General features: G+C 36.1%; 2 protein-coding genes across 9 annotated transcripts in view; both read right to left on the reverse strand.

Annotated features, from left to right (window-relative positions):
- Positions 1-13,180, reverse strand: part of Msp300 (Muscle-specific protein 300 kDa) — a 409,159-nt gene that overhangs the window by 228,148 nt on the left and 167,831 nt on the right. The window lies entirely within an intron of this gene.
- On the reverse strand, positions 119-2,880 carry LOC141481922 (uncharacterized). The gene has a single exon (XM_074174286.1). The coding sequence runs from the start codon at positions 2,394-2,396 to the stop codon at positions 174-176; it is 2,223 nt and encodes a 740-aa protein (XP_074030387.1). The 5' UTR covers positions 2,397-2,880; the 3' UTR covers positions 119-173.

Genomic DNA, 13,180 nt, shown 5'->3' on the forward strand with positions numbered 1-13,180 from the left:
AATGGCTTCCAGCAGGTCCAGGAAATCAGCAAAAAAACCTTGCTGGTTTCCTTACCAATTAGTATCCATCAGTCAATGTAATACTCAAACAACATGAAATGAAAGTATTCTAGCAAAGTCGGGTACATGATAACTATCATTATTTCCAATCTGACATAAACAGTTACATATTCTTATGAATCTATCTTCTCTTTCCATCTTAAAGGAACTCCCCACTCCAAATTCAAGCTGATCAACTGTCCCGCCGTTGGCAACAAATTCTGCTGCAACACACATCTATAGTGAGACGATTCAAAAAGCAACGCCAACCTATTCAGTGCCTCCATACATGGTGGCGGAGTTTTTCCACAGTATAACCCGGACTTAGCTAAAATATCGTGGAACGGTATCTTCAGCGTCACAACATACACGCCATCGGAAATAAACTGCATGTACAACCTCTTTTCGAAGGCATTGTCAGTGTTGAAGAATATTCTACACATACTAACGTCGCAGGTGTTCATTTCGTGCCAGATATTCAAGATAAATCCAGTGGATGGTCCTTCTAAGTAGAAGAAAAAATTGTTGCCGTTATCTACAAGAAAACCCGTTAAAATTTCGCTGTTCGCCAAATCAGTATTTTTCAAATTCAATCTCTTCCTGAGGGAATTCTCATTGTGTGCTGCTATATCGGTAAACACGCTCTTAGCTAGTTCCCAGTTATTTATGACCATGAAAATTCTCTTGAATGTTCTGGGTATTTGATGCAGGATTAGAGACGCTGCCTGTGGAGCCATCAGATAGACTTCAACCTTCAAAGTAGTTCCATATTTTATCAGCTCTTCCTCTGTTAATATATATTTCTGCCGCTTACACCTGGGTACTATATTAATTTCGTTCGCTGTCTGCATGTCTATGTACTGCACTCTCTCCGAATATTCCCTTGGCCTACTCGTCGCGGTTATATTCGGTAAATGACACTGGGCTTTCTCTTTGAAATCCCAAACGTTCTCGATCAAGGAACTGACATCAAAAGAAGCGACGGCCAGTATCACTTTAGTATCACTTTTACCTTCATCCCTTTCAAAATGTTGAAAGCTGGGGGATATTTTGCTAATATCCTTATCGTCTTCCTCCTCTCCGAAAAGGCTACACTTCGGCTTGATCTCAGGGGCATTTATGTTACCGTAGATTTCCACAAAGAACTTTTGAGTCTGCATGAACTCGATCACCTTGATTTTGGAAACTGTGTCAGAAAAATGCATGTGGGCTTCGTTGAACACCACTTTGGTGTCGATAGCTTTCTTTACTGTTTCACAGTAGGCAATATAAGGTATGTTATAGGAAGCATAAATTGTTTCCACACCAGCTTTTTTCAAAGTACTAACAGGAAGGTTATTGATCTTTTTGATCTTGACCACTAGCGGATTCAGCACGAGTTTCTGAGCCCGAGTCAAGAGTTTCTCATTCACTACAGAAATGAAAGTGCTCTTCATAAAACCTGTAATGCAGCTCATCCCGTATGTTGTCGGCGAGGACTCCGTGAAGAATATCTCTGCAGGAACTTTGATAGTAACTTTATCCATCACAGTTTTTTTCTCCTTCACTTTCTTAGATGCTACTGACTTCGGAAGTAATTTGTTTTTAGTAACTTTGGAGGAGGATGTGCCTCCGATACTGATTGACTTCTGGCGTTCTTGAGGCGAGCACGAAAAAACAAAATCCCTGCATTCGACGTCCTCCCCGGTGTTCAGTTTTTTGATAGTTTGGTAGAAAACATCGCAGTTATCTGGCACCAGTGCGCAAGAAATCGGTTCATCCCTTGGAACGTTGACACATCTCATAACGATATTCTTCATCATATTTTCTAGCGATTCTGGATCTTTCCACTGAACGATTTCGTCCCCGTCTACTTTGATTTCAGTAAATACCTTGTTATCTTTGATATTTTCTAGATTAAGAGTTATTTTCTCATTCTTTACTAGACCAGCTGCCTTTTCTTTATGATCGGTTATATCAAACTGAATTATGTGGTTGTGTAAAGCCTTTATTTCACTGAGGTTCATCTCCTTCAAGTAATGTTCCAAGCAGACAGGGATCCACGCTGTTTCGTTCTCGACCACAGTCAACATTGCTATTTGACCGTCATTCGTTAAAATTTTTGCTACTGGTCCCCAACAAATTATGTCGATGTCGTACTGTAACTTATTTGGAATCAATTCATATTGAATATGTGCTGCACCAACAATATTACTGGCGTCGTACGTGACTTCAGAGGTATCTTCCACAGTAGGCACCAGTTTCTTTTTCTTTTCTTTGACATTCGTTGCTTTCTCATTATTGTTCTGATTTCGTTTCTTTGGTAGCTTCTTCACTGAGTTGAAACCAAGTAGGAAGGATATTTTGAAAGTAATCATTAAAATAACCGTTTTTGTCAGATGCCTCAAAATATCAACTGACTTCAGTTTTCAAGTTGTCATTCTAAAAGAATAAATAATCAGTGTTCTTTCCAAAAACTCTCAAGAAGCTCAATGGAATATGATGTGACCAAACAGAGATTGCAGGAAACCTTTCTGTCGATCTGACTTTGAAGCCTCTCTTGTCACTCAATTTACTTGACAAGAGGAAAGAAAACACATCTTTAATTAGCAAATTATCGTGGTCGTCTACCGATTTTTACTGATTGCGAATTCATTTTCGAGAGTTTTGCAATGAAATATGGAACATTTCTATACATTTTGAAAATTTTATCCTGGATTTTTTCAGAACATGTATACCGGATTTGTAAAAATACCCCAAACAATTGAAACTCACTTGATGTTGAGTTTGATTATATGTGTTACTTGTTTGAACCTTATTTTCAGAGTTTAGCTTGCTTTTTCTGTTTATAAAAGGATGTCATTGATACCTATATTCCATTTCTTCTTTGATCTGTCTATTTACAGGGTCTATATGAGCCACTTTTGTCATAACTGACGCGCTTTTTTACATCAGCATCATCAGGAGATGACTTGAACCAATTTCAGGGCTACTTTAAAGTTTCTATATACATCTCGACCGACCATCGCCCATTCCTAGATTAATTTAAATGAGACCGTTACCGCTGTTCATAGATCTCATTCCACATCTTTCTTATCGTTCCAAGCCACCTAAAATATCATATCATATACCTCACTCATTCTATGGCTGTTCTCTTACGCATGTTGACTTTGCTGGTCTATTAAACCTTATACACCCAAAACACATCAACAAATTGGGCCAACAAAAAAAATTTAATAAAATAGTGCTTCCAAAACTGCTTGTGTCGGGCTTACGTTGTAAGCTCTGAGGATTGGGATGAAATGTATGTTGGTCAAGGTAAGGTTATAATAACTCGGTTCAAAGAACATGTGTCAGATATTCGGTTTCATAGACCAAAGAATTCTACTCTCGTTCAACGGCCACTGAATAAGTGAGGAATGCTTGAAATTGTTGAGTTTTTCAAATAATTTTCACAATACAGAAACGAAATCATTGTGATGAAGAACTTACAGTCCGGATATTTCATAATTTCTGATATTGAATAGTATAATAAAAACATTGAAATTATAAACGATTTTCTGATTATCTGTGAGAAAAATTGTAAATGAAAATGGACAGCTAAGTTAATATATTTCGATATTCATTATGTGGAAATCTTTCTGGAAAACTGAAAGGTAGACACATCAACATTGCCTTTGCAACTCTTTGTTAAAAACATTTTTCAAAACAGAAAACAAAAACTTCGATAAATATGCAATAAAACGTCATTTGAATAATCAATTGCAAAGACTGATCGATATGTTACGTAGAACAAATAAGACAATACCAACTTGATTGCCCTCGTTGAAAACACAAGAGAAAATAAATCTCGACGTTCATCGGGAAAAAAACAAAATAGGGTTAATGCTAGAAGAGTCATAAAAATATTGAACAGTGTTAATTTCAAATTGTAGAATCAAATTTCTCAACATTTTGTCTAAAATAAGTTTCAATTAACCTCTATACTTTGATATCTTCCTATCGCCTACAACTAAAAAAAAACAAAACTTCCAATTTAAATCTGTTGTCTCTTCTGGCAAGCATATACATTATTAATGTGTCATTTTGTTAGACTTTTACTTCCTTGTCGTTAACTTTGGTAACATGGATGAACTAATGTTTGGTATGTCCCACTTTAGTGTTTTCCAAAAATGAGAATTAAATAATTGTATCAAATTGCACTATCTACTGGCATATATAGTGTTTCCTTATGAAATTATTTCATTATAGAACTCTGATGGTGGGCAATAATGTCTGAAACGTCAACTAAAATCAAATTGTCCATCTATGGAAGTTTGTGATGACTTTCCCAACAAAAACACCTTTGGATATATTTTTATGTTATGAATATGTAAAGCATTCCGTTGAGAATAATTTTCTGATACGTTTGCTCAGACATATTCGGTTTGACCAACCACGATGTAAATTTCCACGTAGTACAAAACTAGAACACCGACTTCGTGACACCGAGTAGCTTGCCTTAACCTTATAAAAAATTCCTAGATTATATAAAAATAGTGAGATCGTGTCCCAGTTAGCGCCTGCCATAATAATTGTCAAGTCGAAATAATCGATCTTTCGCTTTGAAGTCGTAAAAACTATACCTAGAATCGGCATGAGATCACATTTATAAATACTGCACTTGTTTATTGCAAGATCAACATGTCTGATTTGTTAAAGCGATGTTAATTATTATTGTACTGGTTTCAGTTTATATATGCGGTGAGTGGGGCAATTAAAAAGAGCAATAAAATTCGATAATAAAAGGATCGGTACAAATTTGGATAACTTCCAATCGATCAAACTATTCACGAGGGAAAAACAAACAGGTTGGTGGTGTTTGTTGCTTTAAAATGTCTTCGGTTTATTTTCATCATTAGATAGATAAAGTATTTACTTCCCAAAGTGCAGCAAAGACAATATTTCGAAATGAATGGTGATTATGCATTAAGCTGTATGACAATTCATTAATACTAGTATAATTTTTTTTCAGCACACTTATGAACTTATTTGTACTGTACGATTTTGGTGACGCCGGAATAAGCACAGAACACTATCATTTGTTTGAAGGTGGTGGACTTCCATTGTCTAATATAATATAAATTGATTGAAAATCCCTGAAAAAAAATTAAAGAAATGAACCGAAAATAACAATTTTATTAAACAAAAAAAAACTTAAATCACAAAGAAATAACATGCAAGCAACAACCAAAAAAATAAAAAATTGAAATATTAATAAAAGTTGAAAATTAAAAAATATTATTGACCAAAAATTAAAATTAAAAATTAAAAGATTCCAAACGAAGTTACGTCACGACGTTTCGATTGTTAGTTTAACCGATGTATGATACTCCGCACTCGCAGGGTATCCGGTAAATGCAATTCTTGGAATCGCAGTCAGCGTTTGGTGGCCTGGTTTTCATGAGGCTGCTGTCCTGTCCTGTGTGAGTGGGTTTTCGATATACAGATGTTTCCCATTCAGTGTCGGTCCTCTTCAACAATACATCTAAGAAAGACAATTCGTTGTGGACTTCCTTCTCCATTGTGAAACGATGGAAGGACTTACGTTATTGATGTGCTTCAGGAAAGTGTCTAGTTCTGCATTCCCATGGTTCCATATTATGAAGGTGTCGTCTACGTATCTCAACTAGACTCGAAGCTTCTTGTGGGCTTCTTCAATGGCCAGAGTTCCAAACCACGCCATATATATATATATATATATATATATATATATATATATATATATATATATATATATAGCTGATATATATATATATATATATATATATATATATATAGCTGATATATATATATATATATATATATATATATATATATATATATATATATATATATATATATATATATATATATATATATATATATATATATAGCTGATATATATATATATATATATATATATATATATATCAGCTGTAACCGGCGATCCCATAGGCAGTCCCTCATAGAACACTATCATGTATCATGTGAAGCTATGAAACTGGCGAGGCTACCGAGTAACGAAACGCGTTTTAAGTGCAAAAATTGTATTTTCATCATCATGGATCAGATGTGATGGGTTAGAAGTCAATCATAAAGAAAGCTGGTTTTCTGTCGGTCGAATACATTTTTTTTCTAATACAAAAATCAATACACAGGGCGTTCCAACGAAAACTGGAAACCCCTGTGTGAGTCAGTAACGGACGTGTAATCGAAAATTTCAAAGAACACGCCAATTTTTATTTCTAGGGGGACTAATTCTGATATGGAAATCATACCCAAAACTTCACCCCTTTTTTTTTTCATTGGCATGGGGGGTCGAGTGAAACATCATTTGGAAGGTCTTTTGCCCCCTATCACTTCTGTAATTTTTTTCGAAATTGGTTCATTCTTTATTGAGAAATTACATGTAGAAGGTTTTATTTAGGAAAAAAAATAGAGAAAATTCGCTGTCGCTCATTGTATTGAGGAAATCAACAAAAGTGATATCAATGGCCACACAATCAACGGATAAAGTGTTCAAAATGACCTCCTTCCAGTTCCATACAATAATACAGTCTACTTTCAAAAGCGTTCCTTACATTATTGACGATGTCCGGAGTCAGAAATCGGCATTCCCGAACAATTCTCTGTCGCAGATCTAGATTTGTAGAATTTATTCAATTAGTAGTAAACGTTTTGAAATAGACGACACTGTTATTTTTTTCTGCACTGGTAGTTTTTGTTGAATCTAGTTGTCGCAGAACAAAAAGTAGATAGTTGGCCACTGCCACTTCTTCACGAATGATTATTCAGTCGTCCTTGTTCACTGTGTTCCAATATGGTTTATTCTACTGAAAAAAGAATAGAAATTGTTGCAACCTATTATCGTTGCAACTCCGGACGTCTTGAATAATGTACGGAACGCTTTCTAGAATAGACTGTATTATTGTATGGAACTAGATGGAGGTAATTTTGAACACTTCATCCATTGATTGTGTTGCCATTGATATTACTTTTGTTGATTTCCTCAATAAAATGAGCGACAGCAAATTTTCCGTTTTCTCTTGAATAGAACGTTCAATATTCAATTTCTCATTAACGAATGGACCAATTTCGAAAAAAATCACAGAAGTAATGCAAGGAGAAAAGACCTTTCAAATGATGTATAGTCCCCCCCTCGCTTGCTGACCGCAGCGAGGTGAAGTTTCGGGTATGATGAAATTTTCGATTACACGTCCCTTTCTGACTTACAGGGGTCAAGTTTTCGTTGGAGTGCCCTATATATGTTGTTTCAATCGTTTTGTCCATTTTCATGGGTCTTCTTTGAACTGTAATATCTCAGTGAATTCTAATTTAGTTTAATCAAAATAAGCGCCTTTTGAATCAGTTGATTAATTCCGTCAGCATAAAAATTTTGTGCTCGGGATTTGTTAAAGTCAAAGAATGCCGGGAAGGCCTTCTTTGACTTTATTAGTATCAGACACAATAGGACTCTACTGTGATGTTTTTTGGTCCGGTTACAGAAAGTTATAGTGAATCGCACGTGACCACCATACAGTAACCATGGTCTTTTTTTGTGGGTTTCTGCTTTGAGATATGCCTTGGTGGCTCATCGGCTCATCGGCTCATCCTAAATTTCTCATGTTGTAGTGGAGCATCCACTTTTATCACACGTGACGATCCGTTTGAAAAGAGGGTCATTTTGGTTATGCAAAAGCAAAGAAGAACAGACCTCGGAACGTTACAATTTTTGTCGATCGTTCAAATCGTGGGGCACCCACTTTTCGAGCTTGTTGACTTTTTCAATACCTTTTGAATCATCAAAAACCGCATAGGAGCTGACGCCCACGCACCATTTATGATGGATCAGTCTTCACCAGGGTCTACAAACCCTCATCCTGGATTACTGTAGGTCGAACACTTCTGGGCTCATCTTTGAAGATAAAATTTTCATTTGAAAATGTCCCTGTAGGACGGAAGTGCAGTTACGTTAGTTATAAATGAAAGTGGTATAAAATCATAGCAAGTTTATATTCTCATTTTTCTACAAGTAACGACGCAAAACTCAGCAAGTTGTAGTCTAGGAATGGCCGAGAACTTGTGAGCGACGTGAAATCGACTGCCTTGGATTCTCCTGCTTATTCTCACAGATATGGGTCGATCGTTTGCTGTACCGTATTGTGATAGTACCGATGCGTTTGTGAAAGCGCTGCAAACAGACTTATGGCGTCATCCATCAGAACAATTTTGATGTGTCGTGAAATCTGAAGGGATACGAAATAAAAATATTACAGTACATACATTTTCGACTGGAAAATTCAAATGAACATGTACTTATTATAATATATAGAAAGCAAAGTGCACGCATTGCAGCAAATTCAAAGATCTTTTTTTACAGGTTGGTAATATTTGGGGATTGGAGATCTTCTCGCCACCAGCTCATCACAGAAGAGAACAAGATTGATGAATTGACCTACCACTAGAAAAGGTTCCATCACATTGAATCACCTTCCAAATAAGTTGACAAATGGCCAATGAACAATATTACTGGATATAAATTGAAAGAAGAGACTTTTTGGGGTTTTGGCTTTCTACTTCTCCATATTGATATAAAAAAATATGGGAATCTTCCAAAAAAAGGAAAGAAGCAATTAATTTCAGAATATACATTCAGAATGTATATTTTCATACTTGTCAAACAATAGGAAAATCATAGAACATTCACATAAAGCCTGTTGCTTTCTTTGGCAACAGTAACAAAAAATATTTTCTGATAATCAGTAATCACAATATTATTCTAAATTAGGTAACAAGACAGTTATCTGGTAACAGGCTCATTATTCTAAGGTTAAAGGTTGTGTAGTTAAAAATAACTTTTCGTAAGAGTTGTACCAAACTCATAATCATAACGTAATCGCGTTTCAAACAAAAATGGATGAGTTCCCGATAACATGAAATTTAAAAGAAACAAACGATCGTAGATTCAGAGGTTTCGTGACCGTATTGATTTGGAAATTAGGTTAGAAATGTTCAGGAGGAATTTACGATACAAAATGGTAGAGTTTTATATACGGCAAAGATCATTATTGACTTCCCCACGCATAAATTCTGCAGGACTCTGCACGCGATTGTACTTTTAGTCTCTGAAAACCTGTACAACTAAAAACGGAAAATCATTTTCTTTTGGAATAATTCTCGTTTCATTTGATATCCTTAGAAAATACCTCGTCTGTCATCTTGGGTGGTCAGCTATATCGGATGTAGAATGACATCACTTAACTAATTAAGCAGTCATCTAAACCAAACGTGCTTGCAAAATTGATATGGAAACTCGTTACCTCTGTATTAACAGAAATATGTTCTACATATGAGTCAAGTCGGTGACTTATAATCTTGATTAGGAGCAATTGAGCGTATGCAGATAACATTAGATGGTTACTGACAAACATATACTTTTTGAAATGACCTTCGAATGGAGTTGTGATGATTTTACAACAGCTCCCACCATTACCTACAACAAAAAATAGCGGAAGAACATTTTTTTGTCCATTGGCTGGTCAGGAAAACAGCTGAAGTAACGAAAAAAAAATTTGGACTTTTCAAACTTTTCAGAAAGATGAAGACTCAAAATTTATATTTTTTACAGATGAAGCAAAACACATCAATGAAATTTTTGAAAAATTGAGTATGAAAGTGGCTTTCAAAACTGCTCGTAAACGCATGTTTAGCAACCCGAAAGACAAAACAACGGAAATGTTGGTTGAACTTGTAGTATAATACACGAAGATCGTAAGGAACCCTACTGCATCATTTGAAAGGAAGTTGTATCAGACTTTGAAAAAACACCAAGTCTATTTTTCGGAAAAAGAGAGATTATCACTAACACGTACCGCAGTAAGCCCCCTCACTCATATCTACCCAAAATCCACAAGAAGGATGTTCCGCTCAGACCGATCATTAGCTCCATAGATTCAGCCACTCAAAACTTGTCGAGATTTTTACTACCAATAATTAAACCAAGGAGAAACATCATCTTTTGTGATCAGTTTCGACGTTCCTGTCGAAGAAGCACATCAAATTATACAGATATATCCGAAGATGGGGACCTGAAAGATAGAACAAACTTACCGATACATGTAATAATGAAATTACTAGGATGCTGTGTACGAAACTGCTACTTCCATCTGAAGGACGAATTCTTTACGCGAAATGAGGGACTGCCAATGAGATCGTCACTTTCACTGGTAATATCCAACATATATATGGAGTGATTTGAAACTCTGGCCATTGGAGAAGCCCACAGAATTTTGTATTAGAAAAAAAAATGTATTCGACCGACAGAAAACCAGCTTTCTTTATGATTGATTTCTAACCCATCACATCTGATCCATGATGATGAAAATACAATTTTTGCACTTGAACATGTATTTAAAACGCGTTTCGTTACTCGGTAGCTTCACCAGTTTCGTTGATGAACATGATACATGTTAGTGTTCTATGAGGGACTGCCTATGGGATCGCCACTTTCACCGGTTATAGCTAATATATATATGGAGTGGTTTGAAACCCTGGCCATTGAAGAAGCCCACAAGAAGCCCCGAGTCTGGTTGAGATACGTGAACGACACCTTCATAATATGGAATCATGGGAATGCAGGACTAGACACCTTCCTGAAGCACATCAATAACGTAAGTCCTTCCATCACTTTCACAATGGAGAAGGAAGTCCACAACGAATTGTCTTTCTTAGACGTATTGGTGAAGAGGACCGACACTAAAAGGGAAACATCTGTAAACCGAAAACCCACTTACACGGGACAGTATATGAACCAGGAATCCAACCACCATCAATCTACTAAGAGAGCAATCATCAAGGCTCCAGTGGACCGTGCTTTCGGGCTCTGTGATGCAAAGGAATGTCTCAAAAAGGAACTAGGCATCATCAAAAATGACCTCCAATGGAATGGTTACTCCAAAGTGAAGGTGGAACAGACTTCATCTAGAAGACAGCAAGAGCTCCACAAGGAAGAGAAGTCGCCACAACCAGTATTTGTACTTCTCTACATCAGAGGTTTGTCGGAAAGGATAAGAAGAAATGGGTCCAAGTATATATCAGAATCTGCTTCAGATCCGGGAACACTATCCGTAGCAGCCTCACGAAAACCATGCCACCAAACGCGGACTGTGATTGCAATAATTGCATTTACCGGATACCCTGCGAGTGCGGAGAATCATAGATCGGTGAAACTAAGAGGCCATTGAAAGTTCGCATTGCCGATCACAAGAAACACACACAGCGAGGAGAAACCAGAAAATCGGGAATAGTAGAGCATGTTTGGACTCATCAACATAACATCAAGTGGATTCAAGCTGAAATCATCCACAAGGAGGAACACTGGTTTAGGAAAAAAGTCAAAGAAGCCGCATATATGTTGTCCAACAACGCATTTAGCCCCGCAAGCGTAAAGATACGCAATAATCAATCGAAATACGACCAATTCCCGCCAAACGGTTAGCTCCCGTGAAACCGATGAAGCGGAGAGCGGGAAGAGGGGATAGGTGAAAACACCCGAATGACCTATAAATAGTCAGATCTCGGAGGAAGGAGTCCAGTTATCACCCGAAGATGATTGTGGATACTAACAATTGAAACGTCCTGAAGTAACTTGGCTTGGAATATTTTCAATTTTTAATTCTCATTTCTTGTTAGTAATTTTTTTTAATTCCATCTAGTGTTATTAAAATTTTTTGATTTTTTGGTTGTTGTTTGTATTTCATTTCATTGTAACTTAAGTTTTTTTGCTTGATATAATTGTCATTTTGCAGCTATTCTTTTTAATTTTTTACATATTCTTTCAGGGATTTCAAATCAATTTATATCATATTGGACAATGGAAATCAGAACTAATGAAATGCACCACGAAACATTGTCAACCACCTTTAAACAAACATGAACTATAATAACTTGCTACAAGGAACATGTTTCCAGTGTTCCAGTGTTGCTGAACATAGAGAACGGCCACAGAATAAATGAAAAATGCTTGAAATAGTTGAGACCGGTTTATGACAAGTTTTGAGATGCCTTCAAAAGGTATCAGTCAGAAAGTAAATAACAATAGAAACATTAACAAAATACTGGTAATTAATTTGATGACCCTCATCATACAAGGTGGTAGATACATATAAATATATTAACATAATTGTAAGAAGTAGTGTTTGTCACCTCCTGATGATGCTTATTTGTTTAGCGAAACGAGGGTCGACAGAAACTATCTCTGTTTCAGTAAGGTAATAGTGATTTACGTTAACGGGAATAGTGATTTACGTTAACAAGTCCAGAAAATAGGGTTTTTTGGATGGCCCGACAAAAGTCTAGGGCAAGACGTAGGCGAGTTCTGTACTCCGCGAAATTAAAAAAAAACTGTTTTGGACGTGTTGCGAAAACTATTTTTCCGGAAAGACTTCTGATTGCTTCCCTTCATAACCAACATTATCCTTTTTAAAAAATGCGATAACTTTCAGAAAAGTGCCTATGTTTACATTTTTATTCAATAAAATGGCACTTTTTAGCATAGAGTACATGCTTCACTAGGTAGATGATATGACAGTTTCATATGTCTGCGCCAACTAAGCCAAAATTATATAATCTGTGATAGTTTGGCATTTCTTCATATCCTTCCATTTCGAGAACAAGTCATACACGTTTTCGAATCTGGACTTTGATTTTTCAGGCAATTATTGTGCTGTAGTAGCAGCAGCTGCTTCATTGGTTAGTTCGTAGGGCAAATTTTCATACTCACTTTCGCTGCTGCTTCCCATAGCTTATTGCGATAAGTGCGAACAAACATCATGCAAACTTTCAAAAATCAAAACATCAATCAATTTCAAGTCAAATAGCTGTTATTTCGATGCTATGGTAATGATGAACTGTATTTATCCGGAAAGTGGGTACCTCCCAGACGATTACCCGAAAAAGTGTTTTCAAAAGATTAATTTCACGCCAGTTCCCAAATAAATGACGAATTCAGTACAATATATTGAAATGGTATATTTTCATGAGATATTAATTTTTGGGAAAGAAAGGTAATGACTTTCTACTTTTACATCTACAATAAATTGTAAATTCATGTAACTTTCTTGAATGCATCAAATTCTAGTAG

The sequence above is a fragment of the Leptinotarsa decemlineata genome, unplaced genomic scaffold (assembly GCF_025532065.1).
Source record: "Leptinotarsa decemlineata unplaced genomic scaffold, Ldec_3_MD MMD2_P_RNA_scaffold_12, whole genome shotgun sequence".
Lineage (NCBI taxonomy): Eukaryota > Metazoa > Arthropoda > Insecta > Coleoptera > Chrysomelidae > Leptinotarsa > Leptinotarsa decemlineata.